At 43.8% G+C, this 16047-nt stretch overlaps 1 protein-coding gene across 2 annotated transcripts in view; it reads right to left on the bottom strand.

The window, feature by feature from the left end:
* The window catches only part of cdh23 (cadherin-related 23), a gene marked incomplete at both ends in the record, with an annotated part of 270347 nt that overhangs the window by 64354 nt on the left and 189946 nt on the right, over nt 1-16047 (bottom strand). For both annotated transcript variants that reach the window (XM_080782539.1, XM_080782540.1), the window contains 11 exons: nt 722-949; nt 1311-1439; nt 1909-2037; nt 3530-3679; nt 4700-4801; nt 5705-5806; nt 6240-6359; nt 7180-7346; nt 8451-8586; nt 10364-10512; nt 14157-14217. In XM_080782539.1, coding sequence (XP_080638665.1) covers nt 722-949; nt 1311-1439; nt 1909-2037; nt 3530-3679; nt 4700-4801; nt 5705-5806; nt 6240-6359; nt 7180-7346; nt 8451-8586; nt 10364-10512; nt 14157-14217 — 1473 coding nt within the window. The remainder of the gene's footprint in view (nt 1-721; nt 950-1310; nt 1440-1908; nt 2038-3529; nt 3680-4699; nt 4802-5704; nt 5807-6239; nt 6360-7179; nt 7347-8450; nt 8587-10363; nt 10513-14156; nt 14218-16047) is intronic.

Here is a 16047-nt window from a genome sequence, read left to right as displayed (position 1 = left end):
GACTAAATCTACAGGCCTTGATGCTGAACATGGCCAAGCTCACGCTGCGACGTGTTGTGAGCTTGTAGATCTGCTACTTTCAGCATGCAACCAAGTGTAAAATGACTTGTACTGGATCTCTCGTCTACAATTCCCTTACAAACATTTTAGTCTAGGTTTTATTTGTTGTCTATTTAGTCATAGTAGTCATCATGGCTTAGTTTTTATTTAGTTTTTATTTAGTTTTGTCAGTGAAAACACTGGCATGCACTGTCCAATTTGCCAATAAGAGGTTCTGAGTGACACTGGAATATATGACCACTGGTCTGTTGGGCCAATCATTAGCTCATCTGATTTCTGCCTTTAAGCCTAATGCAGGTGGATAAAGAAAATCCATGTTCACTGGCCGATGCAAATCAGCCAAACGAGCACATCACCTTTCTAGCAGAGGAGCTTTGCAGTACCACGGCTGACCAAAAGAGGGATCTGTAGTGAGAAGTGTGACGCTATTAACCCCCAGATAGAACCTCTTTCTGGCTGTGCACCACTCCAACTACATCCTAGCCAACTTCCAGTCACCACCGCGAATAGATGTCAGCAACAGATTGAACGACAAGAATAACCCTCTACAGTTAATTGTAGTGGAGTAGAAGTGAAAGTATATTGGAAATTGGAAACCTAAAGAAAAGTACTAATATCTCAAAATTGTACTTAAGTTACTTTCCACCACTGGTGGTCTTACCGAGAGAGTTGGCGTGCCATCGTCCTCGACGGTGACGGTCAGCCGGTACTCCTGCTGGCGCTCGCGGTCCGGCGGGGCGGGCCGTGTCACCATCTCGCCCGTCACGCGGTCCATGCGGAAGGTCAGGTCCTGGTTGCCCGCCGTGATGTAGTAGAAGAGCATGGCGTTGGGCCCGATGTCCCGGTCCGTGGCCACCACGCGCAGCACCGACGTACCGCCACCCACATTCTGGACATGCCCCGGTCAAGCGCACACGGACCCACGCAGGCACACACACACACACACACACACACACACACACACACAGTAGGTTAACATAATGTTTGAGTGAGTGAGTACTTAGAATGAGAAATATCACATTGCAAGGACAATGTTCCTGGTCCTCACAAGCTAAATGGTTGTTTTATAGATAACACTAGACATAAATATTCAGGCTAGGATTGGGCATTTTGTGCGACGCCTAACGACACAGTGTGAGCTTGTATATCGGCATCAAATCGGCATCTTAAAATGCTGACGTTCTTCCTAGTAGACTACAGTAATACAAGTGCGTGTGCGTGTGTGTGCGCTGCATACGTGTGCGTCTCACCTCGCTCACGCTGACGTTGTAGCCCCGGGGGCTCTCTATGACAGGTGTGTTGTCATTGACGTCCAGGATGTTGATGGTGAGGGAGTGGTCCATGAATCTGGGAGGCGAGCCGCTGTCTATGGCACGCACCTGCCATAACACACACACACACACACACACATTATGGCATGGAAATAGGAAATATAATCTATAGAGCTTTAGAGAACTGTTTCCCAAACAGTGGGTCGGGACCCCTTTTGTGGGCCGCGGAACTATTTTTATGGGTCCTTTCCTACATTTAGTTTTTGTTTGTTTGTTTTTTTGTAATTTCCTGAAGAAATCAAAGAAAAACTAATCAGAAATTTTGAAAGAAATTTCATACATTATGAAACAAATGTTTAAGACGTAGTGAAAATAGCCGATCTACATGCAAGACGGCGGCGAGGATGTACTCGTGCAAATACGCTTAGATACGCTGCACATTTAGACGAAATAAAAAGGTTGGGTTTACACTTTGCAGAAGAACATAACCAAGTAGTGCATTGTCGCTGGTACTGTCTGACCTTTAGCAGGTAGAACATAACCAAGTATAGTGCATGGTCGCTGGTCACTGTCTGACCTTTAGCAGGTATCGGTCCACAGACTCTCTGTCCAGAGGTGCGTTGACGTACACCTCTCCATACGTGTCATTCACCGTCTTGATCTCAAACACATCCTGCATGTTGCCTGCCACCAGACTAAAGCTGACCTGTAAGACAGAGAGAGGGAGAGAGGAAGGCAGAGGAATTGTCATACTGTAATATTGAAACGAAATTATTAACTCATCAGTGCCATCTGGTGGCTGAATATATATTCAAAGATCGCCACCATTCATTTCAGCTGAGAACCGTCTTATTTTGAAAGCCGTTTCACTCGGACACGGAGAAACAGGAAGTGTAAAATCATTATGTAACATGTCGTAGTATTGCGAATGTTCGACCAAAACATACATTTTGTAACCACTGTTCATATCGTTTATAGAAATGAGCTGCAAAAAACAGAGATAATCCGAGATTTAGGATTTAGGATTCTAAATAAATCCGTTCCCATAGACAGCATATATGCCAGCGTATACTTTTCACTTCCGTTGAAAATAGCCGATCTACAAGCCACATCTATGGATAAAATGTGTGCTAGTAATCTACAGAAATGTGTTTAGCAAAAGTCGGACTCATGGTGGCGCTACAACAGGCTGTTGTGGAAAAAATGTGGCAGAGGTTTGTCGTTGGCATCGGCCGGGCCAACGATGCTGGAGATTATTGCTGTACGCAGACAGACGGACACAAGGACACACAGACACACGGACGGAGTGCAAAACATATTCTCTCCCCATGCCTTCGGCCTGGTGGAGACAACTATTGGATATTGGAAATACTCAAGTAAAGTACAAATAAATGCCTCACAATTGAACCTAAATACAGTACTTAAAGGGACACATATATGATAATGACGCTTAGAAGATTTACTTTCCTGGGGGTCTTTATGTGTATTATATGTGGTTATAGATATTTTAGATTTTAGCCGTGAGCCCAGTGTCTCTGAGGCTCTCTTCCTTCCTGGACTACAATTCCCATAATGCTTTGGTGCACTGCTCCTCCTTATGGATAGGGGGATAGCTGTCTTACTGAGACAACGTAGACAATGTAGTCCAGGAAGTAAGTGAACCCAGTGTCCATGACATCAGAGACACTGGGCTCACTGCTAAAATCTAAAATATCTAAAACCACAAAGACCCCCAGGAAAGTGTTCTAATTCTTCTAAACGCCTTTAACATATATTTTGTTGAAGTTTCCCCAAATGTACTTTCCACCACTGTGCTATCACAGTGGGATAAGAGGCATTCCGTGAGTGCTGCTATACAGCCGTAGCCTAGAACTGCTAAAAGGAACAGAACACTCAAGGTTGGGCTATTATTTTTGGCACTCAACCAGATCACAGCCATGCTTATAATTGCAGTATAACAGCAATGTGATATTGCTTACATATTTCAACCCAGCATCCCCATTTTGGGCATGTCATTATTACAGGCAAAAATAAAAAGACAAAACAATAAGAAACATAAAAAAAATGTTTCAAATATTGCCGATTTTCAAGCTCACAATGCATTGCAATGTGACACATTGTGAGTATGCAGATCGGCTATATTCACTTTTTGTTGTGTAATTAAATATATAGGGCTTAATCTCCCTACTGTTGCTCACCAGTCCATTGTCTTCAGCGTCTTTGTCGCGCGCCAGCACCGTCGCCACTTTGTGTCCGAGGGCCATGTCCTCTGGGATGTCCACCGAGGAGTCAGATGTGATGTCAAACGCCGGGCTGTTGTCATTCTCATCCAATATGGTGATTGACACCTGTCAAGGAAGTCGTATGAAATGAATGAGCTTTCTACCACATCATTGGAATAAAACGTACCGTCAAGAAGATCAAATATGACCTATGAATGCAGGATACGTATTCAAAAAGTTGATATATTAATGGGAAAAAAATAATATATACATATTTACTTTACAATAGAGATTGAGAAGTCAACTCCTACCTTCTGTATTTCCAAAGTGAGATGCAATGAATAAAAGAGGAATGCCATTAGATTTTCTAAAACAGAACGAAGAAGACATGTTTACACATTAGAAGAGAGACATTTGTGTCCCGACTCCCCATAGCAACACAGATTTGCGCAAGCGCTGCGGCCAAATGGTAATAAGTGTCCCAAAAACTGCCATTGTAAGCCCACAGCTGTGCTGCAGTGTTGATTTTGACAGCAAATTTTGATTTTAGTTTTAGTCATAGTCTCTTGAATAGTTTTCATTTAGTTTTAGTCACCTGGAATGTTTTAGTGTTAGTCTAGTTTTAGTCGACTAAATAGCATAAGATGTTAGTCGACTAAATCTACAGTTGATTTAGTCGGGACTGATTGAGGGTAGCTACTGGGACGTAAGTCAGGACTTGATCACTCCCGGCTGGGTCGCCTGAGTGAGGGGTATGATGTTGAGAGACCCGAAACCCCGTTGACCTCAGGATACATCACTGAGGATACGTCCCAGGTGCATCCATGCGATGTTTTTTAGTTATAGACTAAGATGTATTTTGGTGATGCCGTCGTAATGACTGATTTTACACACCAATCTACAAGCTCACACCGCGTCACGCTGCGACACGTTGTGAGCTTGTATATCTGCTATTTTCAGCATGCAACCAAGTTTAAAATGACTTATACTGGACTTAGTTTTAATCATCATAGCTTAGTTTTCATTTAGTTATCGTCAGTGAAAAATACTTTTTTTGTCATAGTATTAGTCGACGAAATCAACACTGCAGCTTTGCTGGCCGGTGCCCGTGAGGGAAAGAGCAGTTAAGAATGCTAAATGGCGTACCACAGTGGAATCCTTCTTAGGGCCTCCGTCGTCAGCCACAACGGTCAGGGCGTACAAGTCCCCCTTCTCTCTGTCTAGCAGGCCTGTCACTGTGATACGACCCTGGACAAACAGCATGGAGACAATGGAAGGTAAATCTATACGTACGTACAAATGTATCTCTGCTGTCAGGAAGAAACCCAACAAAATCCAAAATGTTACTTTTTCAAGAAATTAGAAATATTATAAATTTTTCAGGATATAAAGAAAACCGTATATATTTTTAAAACAAAGCAATACTGCCTCATCAAAGTTTGGTATTGTGACTTTATATGTCAATTACTTGCATGAGAGAGGAAGTGGTGGTGGAGTTTATAGGGTCCAATGGAGTCAAGAGGTTTTGTCCCAATACAAGAGCCTTTACTACTTTTCATTGGTTCAATATTGTTGAAAAAGGGTTTGCACGCAAATGGTGCTCAATAGCACTGATAAGGGTCCATGTGACTATGTATTTGACCGGCATATAGTACAGTACAGTAGATTTGATATTGAGGTGCCCTGCATTAATAGGGATTTCACAACATGCCATGGTAGACTGTAAGTGTTGTGCTGGTTGCATCACGTACTGTAGTGTCATAACTGAGACGGTAATTTTAGATTGTCTGTTTTACACACCATTACAATATTCTTATTTTGGTCATAATACCCAAGTCTCCAGGTTTTCTTCAGAAAATGTATGACACTGATTTACTATGACATAGTAGCGGTTCTCAAATGTTTTATTTCCAAGGACCACCATAACTCTGAGAATGTATACTAATACGTATGGAACCAAATGGACCCGGAAGGGTCCATTTGGTACACTCTCAGAGTTACAGACCTGTTATGGTCATTCAGGGATAGCTCTATATGTGTTTCCGGTGATATTACTATCCACTCATTTTGTATGTCCGTGGCAAATGTCCAGCATGGCGATGGCCCCTGCCCGTGCAACCATCTTGGATAACCCTTCCTTCCCCGACTCACCGTGACGCCGTCTATCTTGAACAGGGCCAGCGCGGCCGGCGAGGTGTCGGGGTCGAAGCGGTAGGTCAGCTGGTTGAGGTTGTCGGCCGACTCCGCCTGCACCTGCACCCATGGGCCGTGTAGAGAATGTTATAGAGAGGCAGGCTCTGAAATTCCCTAAAAAAGCTGGGCACTTTAGGTAAAAATAAATAGCGGAAATAGCTAGATTCTAGATCAGCTATTTCCGGGCGCAACCCCCGCACTCTTTAGCTACTGAAGATGCGGCGTACGACATGGATTTCTACGCAGAGGACAAGTTGATTCGACACAAAATGTTGCGTTGAAGTTCAGGGAGAGTTGGAGAAAAAAGACAATTCTCCTGAATGCTGCCTTCGGGTATGGCATGGAAAGGAAAGTGTGTGTGTGTCCCCTCTCATCCCCATGAATCTGCATTCATGGGGACGAGAGGGCAGTTTTAGTTTTACAAAGAGGTAAAAGGGCAGGGTCCTTTTGATGTCTACATGTGTGTGACTGTGTGTGTGCACGTCGTGCCTACCTGCACCACCTCCGTTCCCGTGGCGATGTTCTCCCGCAGCGACACCTCATAGCCTGGGGCGAAGAAGGCCACTGCCTCGTCCAGCTCGTTGAGCAAGGTGACGTAGACGGTGCAGAAGCCCTGGTGGTGGGTGCAAACATTTTGATTTTAGTTTAAATCACAGTCTTTTAGAATGAAACTTCATTCAGTTTTAGAATTAAAATTAAAATTAATTTTGGCGGTTCCTTGATGTTGTCATAATGGCTGAATGACACTATTTTAAGCATGCAAACAAACAAACTAACTGGATCTCTTCTCCACTAGTCCCCCGACTCCCCCTAACATTTTAGTCTAGGGTAACTTAGTTTTTATTCTGTGAAAAAAAGGTAGTCAACGAACATTTTTCACCATAGTCGATCAGTCGACGAAATTATCAACACTACCTGGTGGAAGGGGGCGGGGCCTGGTCAGCAACAATACCTGGTGGAAGGGGGCGGGGCCTGGTCATCAACAGTACCTGGTGGAAGGGGGCGGGGCCTGGTCATCAACAGTACCTGGTGGAAGGGGGCGGGGCCTGGTCATCAACAGTACCTGGTGGAAGGGGGCGGGGCCTGGTCATCAACAGTACCTGGTGGAAGGGGGCGGGGCCTGGCCATCAACAGTACCTGGTGGAAGGGGGCGGGGCCTGGTCATCAACAGTACCTGGTGGAAGGGGGCGGGGCCTGGTCATCAACACTACCTGGTGGAAGGGGGCGGGGCCTGGTCATCAACAGTACCTGGTGGAAGGGGGCGGGGCCTGGTCATCAACAGTACCTGGTGGAAGGGGGCGGGGCCTGGTCATCAACAGTACCTGGTGGAAGGGGGCGGGGCCTGGTCATCAACAGTACCTGGTGGAAGGGGGCGGGGCCTGGTCATCAACAGTACCTGGTGGAAGGGGGCGGGGCCTGGTCATCAACAGTACCTGGTGGAAGGGCGAGGACTGGTCGGTGGCCGACACGTTCATCAGGTAGGAGGTCTTAGTCTCGTAGTCCAGGTAGTCCACGGTGGTCACCAGGCCCGTGCTCACGTCCACCTCGAACTTGCGTCCGGCGCCGGACACTATGGCATACGCCACTGCCCCGCCGTCACCTGGCAGAGCAGCATGCACGGTGGACGGTGAGATACTGACGAGGTATGGACATGCACAAGACAGCTAAGACAAGACTGGTTTCACTTAAAAAGTAGGGCTGTTAACAGAAATTTTAACGCAATTAATCCATGCTTGGATGACCCGCCCCATACATCCCATAATCCCATCCACTCTGTACTATCTAGCCCTGTCTGGATGGGGAAAAAAACACAACTCGGTTATTGCCATAAAAGGCTGCACAATTTACATAGACAGCGGCTCCAATCACATATATAGCACGACAACGGGGTGAGAGACAGAGAAACACCGTCCTGCCACACTGGATTTGTTAAGGAATAAAACATAGATACATACGTATGCTAAATGTACATATCTGCCTTTTATCTTTCCATTCCCACAACAACATAACCTCCCCATTGACTGTGTTTTTGGGCCTGACCTGTTGTTTTAGGACAAAGTTTGTCACAGCAAAGAGATGAGTAAACACTAGGCAAGACGTTATACAATGGGAAGTAAATAGAGGAAGTCCTGGAAACAAGAAGTAAACATGGTAAATGCCACACTTAGCAACATATGCCACTCTCTGGTATGTCGATTGGAAGCACAATGAATCCAGGCAGCCCAACTCATAACAAAAACATGGGAGAGGAAAGTGTCATGTGAATGAGTGTACTGCAGAGCAGACAACATATGAGAGAGAGGCGCGGGCGTGTATTGTGGCTGTGTTAAGCTGAATGCTGATGGAGAGTTGGTAACCAAATGGACCCTTATATTGTAGATCTTGAACTCAAGAGTTACATTATTGTTAAACATCTGCTTTACTAAATTTACAAGAAGTCTACACAATTAGAGAAGAACTGTTATTGTTGATCAACGTTTGCCTGTCATCTCTCCTAATTAAATAGTACCAACATCAATACAGCATGGAATTGTGGACAAAATAAACTGTCCGAGAGGCTAAAGCTCATCAAATGGTGGTCCATGGCTCAAATGCCGAATAAATAATGGACCTTGATACGAAAAGGGTTGAAAACCATTGTTGTAGGCTATAATAAATGTGTTTGCTGTCTGCTAGAGGGTCGACAGTCTGAGGTCCCACCCACCGGTGTCTGGGTCAGTGGCTCGTACCACGATGACAGACGTCCCGATGCCAGCCGTCTCCCTCAGGCCTAGTCTGTTGTACTGCTGCTGGGTGAACACTGGCATCTCATCGTTGGCATCGTCAACGTACACAATCACCTGTCGGGGGGGACGGGGGGAAATGCATTCATAAAAAATAAATAAATTGACTTATGCCTTATTAACCGAATATATGCCAGCCACCAGATGGCTCTGTACAGTGCTAGTAAAATGCAATAGAAGACTCTTTAGTCAGCGTCTTTAAGCCGCGTTGAACCGGAAGTGGTTGTGTGATGAGTGATAGCCTCACCCCAGAGCGTCATTATGTCAGCATCAAGATTACTTTTCTACACGCCAGGTCGATTAAAGTTTTATTAAGCTCTAAACATTGTCCTTTACCTCAATCTGAGCAGCAAATGCTTTAGTTTGCGTGCATGTGCGTTGTGCGTGTATGCAGAGATTTGGGGTAATCAATGACTGCACAACATGGGGAGCTAGCGCTAAAAACCCGGGATTTTGCGGGTGTGGCATACATTGTGTTGATGACATACCCAGAATACTCCAGGTGCCACCCCATTACATTACACGCTCTTTGGATTTTGGATTAATTTGTGACAACAATGATGGAAAAAGTCATTGCAAAATGGTTGTGGTTTCTTCGATAGGCTACTCTAGATTAGTATTCAACACGCATGAACTACGTGTAACATAACAAGTGTTACACATGTTTACACATGGAGTTGACTAATGTTCATTTAAATGCATTTCAAATTAAAATGTACATAACGTCAAAAACATTATGTACATCAGAGCACTCTATGTAAACACCAGAGCACTATTTACACATTAATGATAGGAATGTAAGACACTGTCATTAATAAAGAAGATATACGGGCAGAGGAGACAAACATAGTAATACTGCTATTCCGGTGCATGCATGCTCGTGCATACGTCCACAACTGCGCACACACTCATACTTAATTCCACCCCTGCGCTGCTGTGCCTACATTGCACAAAACCAGCAGGAAATACACTTACGTTTACCTGGTATGGATGTACAGTAGACGGTTTGTTTGTGCAAAGTACCTACTTAAGATTAACCACCACTTAAATACGCACATTGCTCAGCCAATCAAATCATCGCTATGGGGTGCTGCTCAGCCAATCAAATCATCGCTATGGGGTACACACAGTCACACAAAGCTGGGCACCCGTGTAAAGTGAGGGGCGCTCTTGTCAACATACATCATCTCATTCCGGCCAATCATAATTTGCGTCCTCATTTTGACTTCAATGTTTGTGTTTGCACAAACACTCAAAGCTGGCCATTCATTGTCAATGACATTCAATGTTTGTGTTTACACAAACCCTCAAAGCTGGACATACTGTAGGAGGCGCTCCTCAAAAATCAATGAAATCAAATAGAAAATAGCATCACTACATTTGGGTGACATGCTCATGCAAATAGGGTGCTGATTTTGCTGCGTAGTATTTGATGTCTCTTTTAACCCATTCAGGACAGGAACCCCTTTTGGTGTTTTAAGCATTACGTTATACTTTAGCTATTGAAAAATAGCAGATCTACAAGCTCGTAGCGCTGCACCGAGTGTCGCTACAAGCTTGTATATCTGCTATTTTTGAAAACGTTTGAAAATGTGGCGTAATTCTTTTTTAACTCATATCTTTGCTTCTTGGGGGGGTCCCTGGAAAAACATATTTTCAGATGGGGGTCCACGGCCAAGTACAGATAATTCTGGGGGTCCATGACATGAAAAAGGTGGAGCACCACTGAGCAGAAAACTTTTAGGATTTAGAAGACTTTTTGTTTTTTAATAATCGGCCTCAGGTCTAATGGGTCAACCTGCTTGGAGTGGCGGATGTTGTTGTTTCTCCTTACCCGCACAGAGCTCCTCATGCTGCCCTGGTCACTGTTGAAAGCCTCCACCTCCAGGACATGGGAGCTGCTGGTCTCCCTATCCAGAGCCCTGAGTCCTCGCGACACCAGACCCGTCAGCCGACTGATGCTGAACTGACCGTTGCTATTCCCTGCAGACAATTCATGCACATCGACGTGACACGTTGTTAGTCTGCAAGATCTGCACTGAACATACAGTATGTGCACGTTGAACGAGCTGAGATGGTACAAACCTTTGAGGACAGGAGTACGGTAGTACATTTGTACTCCCGAGGCGAACTTGCAAGTGTGATCTTCAAAAGACGCAAAGTCTGACCTTAACAAGAGTATCTATTGCTATTGAGTATCGAGCGTTGCATTGAATGTGGTGATGATTTTTGTCATTGTAGAGGCATTTTATGTGCGTTACTCCCATAGACTGTAAAAAATATGGACAAAGCGTTCTCCGGGTCTAACATGAATGTAAAATGAAGCCTGTCAGTCCTTGTATTGTAAGTCGCCATCTTTCTAGATCCGTTTTGGCCCAGCTGTCCATTGGCTGGCCCAGACAACGAGGCGGGACTTCCCCCCTTCTTCTCCGTTGGTTTTTATTTTGACTCGAGTGGGAGGGGAATCCCGATAATAGACTGTAGCGGTAGCCACACCCCTCAAAACATACGCGACTTTATGGTAATTGTTTTAATAAAAGGGACCATCATTTTCCAAAATGAATATTATGACATTAGAAATGAGACTTTAAACTAGTGACTGGAAGCAGAAAGTATTCATGACCATGTTTATTAAGGTAATACAGTCTAGGTGAAGTTGGGCCCAAATACATGGACTTCTATGGGGCTATGGGTTTTTCTGGGTCCAATGACAGCGCCACAACAGGCCATTATATGAACTTTCAGGAAATCCCGATTTCCTCAGTGGCTTCACAAAATATCTGTCTGACTGCCCCGCTGGTTACTCCGTATAGACGTTGGAAGTTAATGGGCCGTTGCTGCACCTTTTTGTTCTGCATGTTGTATTATATGTTATATATAATTAGACATACATTTTTGGTGTAAACGTCTAAGAATTATTGTGTCGTTCTTTGGCAAACAGAGCTACATAGCCCCCTTGGACATAATGTCACTCTCATGGACTTGTGACACCCACATACAGGTACAGTCTAAAAATGGTGTGTTTGTAAAAATGTTTGCAAACTTTGGTTGCTTAACACAGCACAGTCAGTGTGAACACAAACCAGACCTAATGTAACAATTTGATTCTTGACCCGGACCTTTTTAGCAGACTTCATTTAGCTGTCAATATGAAAGGCAAACAGAGTTTGATCTATCAAATTCCGTTCTGCCCGGCCAGATCATGGGAACGAGTTGCGGAATCTCATTGGCTGTCAATCGGGGCCAATGATGAAAAGGTCGCGGGAATCAGGCCAATGATCAAAAGGTTGCGGGAAAGTGCCTAGTGACGTCACTCAGTCAGGACGTCTATTTGTATTTGTTCCAGCCTGTGCCCAAAAGCATACACACACGTGTTCATATACATGCATACAGTACCAGCATGCACACACGCACAAATAAATTATGAGCGAGAGAGAGAGAGATTATTTATACATGCTCTTTGCTGCCTATAAACCAAGTGCACTTTCTCTACGTTTGTATTGCCAAGCATTTTCTTGGTATATGGATTGAATCATTGAGTGATTTTTTAATTTTTTCTCATTTTTTTATGTGCTTATGAGGTGACAGTATACTTCAGTAGACCCCTTGGTGTGGATGTTAAGTGCAATGATGTCTTCCTTTTGTATTTAGGATTTATTTGACAGTCAAACGTGCCAATGACAATAACAGTGATATAGTGACATCACAATAATCCCCTCCCCCTGTATCATACAACCACAGTGTGGGTGCGGCTTCAGTTCACCACCCACCAGGCAAACCAGGCATACTTAAAGAGCCACTTCACACCTTTTGCAACCAGATCTTTTTTTAATTATGTTTGGGAGACAAGAAACACTTTCCTGGGGTTTTTATGTGGGCAATATGTGTTTTTAGATATTTCACCCACATAAAAACCCCAGGAAAGTGTTTCTTGACTCCCAAACATCATTAAAATAAGATCTGGTTGCAAATGGGGTGAAGAGGCCCTTTAATGAACTGGTGGGCATGTCCACAAAAATCTTTTTTTAACAAATACTGTACACTTTTTTTGAAAATAATTCTCTATATAATAATAATAGCTGATGATCATATTAAGGGTGGAAAAGAATCATGCGCTCCATCTTTAACTAACACTTTCATCAGCTTCAAGTTAAATACACAGGGCACGAGTTATGTGGCCGCTGAGCTCCCCATAAAAGGTGTCTGACTGATAATGCATTTATCAATGTAATGAGTTTATTTATCTCATGTATTTATCAATGAGATAAATGGGCCAAATGAAAGAAGGAAAAAAATCATGAAACGCACCATATTCTCTTTTGAATGATGGTGCAATATAGGCTGCACTTAAATCAAGCGCCATGGTGCATGATAGAATAGTGTGTGAACTGTGCCTGTTAAGAGCGTGCGAGCAGCAACATACAGTAAGAATAAGAAAAATGTGGGAGAGAAGCCATTACACAGTACGTGTCAGCCAATAGCATCTCTTTCTAATTGATAGGAAGAACAACATTGTAGTCATTCACTTCATCCTGACTCTGGGTTTGGGCTCTGGGTCCAGGGCCAGGCATGGTGGAAAGTACCGGAGTACATTTACTTAAGTACTGTACTTAAGTACAACTTTGGGAATTTGTATTTAATTGAGTATTTCCAATTTACAATACTTTAACTTCTACTCCATTACATATCAGCTCCAAATGTTGTACTTTTACTCCACTACATTTATTTGACAGCTTACTAATTTGTAAATGTAGTAAGTATTTCTACACTGCAGTGGTGATACTTTTAGTACAAAATGCGAGTACTTTTTCCACCACTGATTCCAGGCTATATGTGCAATATTGTGTTGGACTACCTAATAATTATGGTTATGTAAATTCAGTTCAATTCAAAGGAGCTTTATTGGCACGAGAAGACATTGCCAAAGCAAAAGTGGAACAAAACAATCAAGATGATCAATGTATGTACAAATAAATATTGAATATAAAAAGGAATAAAATAAAGGTGTAAACGGATCTGTTACATTAACACTTTGGGTAATACTATCTTGTGAAAGTATAAAAAGGTTGTGCATTTTCTGTCAGAGATAGTTATACATCCATATAAGAAGAAGGAGACATTGGGCTGTATTTTGCGTGTCTTAAGTACCAGGTCTTATTACCTAACTTGAGTAAACTAAAGACCTGGAGGCGTGATCAATGCTTTTTGGCCACTCAGAATAGCCAAATGGCATTGATCACGCCTCCAGGTCTTTAATTTACTCAAGTTAGGTAATAAGACCTGGTACTTAAGACACTCAAAATACAGCCCATTAGCTCTATACTTTTGAAAGTTGACACAAAAAGACCTGAATAAAAAGATTTTGAAAAGAAAAGAAAGTTGACCGCAGTATTTCAATGTGTTTGCATTCACTTATGTCTGTCTGTCTGTCTGTGTGTTTGTCTGTCTGTCTGCCTGTCTGTCTCTCTCTATCTCTCTCAGACAGTGACACCCCACAAAGCTCAGATTATAACTCGAACCGTATACAAGTTTGATAATCTCCTTGCATGTTTGTGAGCAGGATGGGAAAATGCGAAACTCGTCAGCTCGGACTGGCGGGTAAAGGAAGCGTATACAATAACACTCACCAGACAGAATCCTGTATAGAACCCTGCCATTCTCCCCCTGGTCTGCATCTGTTGCCTCCACCTGCAAAAACCCAGAGAACGGTATCAGCAGAGGGATTTTACTGCACACAGTCAAAACTACAACAATAATTAAATAGGGACTCTGGGCACAGCTTGCAATGCAACCACATCTCTATGCTAGCATTGCAAAAATATATATATATATAATATAATATATACTGTATATGAATACTTTTCCCACCCTGCCAACAAAATTAACATGGCAAACATGGCAGGCTGAGAAAAAACACAGAATAGTACATGTGGTTTGTTGACGATCTACAATAATGTGGTTTGGGTTGAAGTCTATATGAAATGGACTGACAAACGCATAAAAATTGCGTTTTGGACCACGTGTGTTGTGTCTATGAAGACATCAATATGCTGTAGCTATGGTGATGAGTCAACAGGACAGATATTATGTCACACAATGAACACATAATAATATGACTGGTATACAACAAATGTATAGAGTAAATCAGATTGACTTCCTCATTCTCCCCCATTCAGCATGTCCCCCAATGCCTTGTTGCCCCAACAACCCCAACAACATGGCAATGACTCTATAATAATGCCGCCCTCCTCCTCCTCCCCTCTGTGACAGGCAGATAGCCAGAAGTGGCCAAGGACACACAAACCCAGCACAGACAGAATGGCTCCGCAAGTCTACACAAACACGAATATATATATAGTGGAGCATGCTGTGTCCCTGGTGAATGAACCCAAGCTTAAAAAAATAAAGAAAAAAACATGTCTTGAATCCAGACAGGCACAGTGATGTTGGCACATGGGTGAGACCGAATTCAAGTCAGACCCTGCCCTTCTGTGGATATGCTTGCGAGGCACATCACACACAGAGACACCCAGGCACACACACACACACACACTCATGGGATCAAGGCGAATGTGGGCGCTCGCAGGCATGCAAACACACACACACACACACACACACACACACACACACACACACGAAGAAGAGGTGCAGAATAGTAAGCCACTTAAGGCCCCAAATACTATACTTCCCAACATGTGAAAATAGCCAATATGTAGAGCTTGTAGATCTGCTATTTTAACAGTGGAAAAAAGCTCCAAGCACATACGTGCACACTTACTTACATACTTGCTTGACACACACACACACACACACACACACACACACACACACACACAAACTTGTGCTGTGTCTTCTCTTTTGCTCCCCCCCCCCCTCTCTCTCTATCCCCCCTCCCTCAGCAGAGAGGGGGGCCAACTTCAGTCTCATTAGCTTCATAAAGAGATGTGGAGAGGAGAAGAGAAAGGGGAGGAGAGGGGAGGGGGGGAGAAAGGAGAAAAGAGGGTGGGTGGGCAGGCTTGGGAAGGGGTCTCAGATTGGGTGAGTGATGAATAGGGTATTACACAGTGGACTGCACCACTTAGGCCATAAAAGGGGGGTGTAAAAAGTGTCCGGCCAACGTTGGCAAAACCAGATGTTTGTGAACGTACGTAAGAAGCATGTGGAGGGTACGGCGCCTGCAGATTATTCGCTAAGCCCTCCGCCTGGGCGGCTCAGAAACCGCCGCTGATGCTGTCTCGGCCCTCCAGCGTTTAAAACAATCACTGAGATGTTTCGATCATAATGCTATTACCCCCGTTGTCCTCCTTCCGTACCCCCCCCAAAAACACACACACGCACACACACACTCTTTCTCCCTTCACACACACTGAGAGCAGCGTGAGTGAGGGGGGTAAGTGTGTGTGTGGTGGAGCCAAGGAAACAAGTCTGACCCACAGTTTACTGGAACTAAAAACAAGTAAGGTGCTGTTTTAAAGTGTTGTGCGTGAGTATGCCATTTGAAAGGGTTGCGTTCGTAGA

This window comes from Protomyctophum bolini (assembly GCF_963924005.1).
Source record: "Protomyctophum bolini genome assembly, chromosome: 14".
Lineage (NCBI taxonomy): Eukaryota > Metazoa > Chordata > Actinopteri > Myctophiformes > Myctophidae > Protomyctophum > Protomyctophum bolini.
Note: the sequence above shows the minus strand (reverse complement) of the source record. Positions and strands in the feature narration are given on the sequence as shown.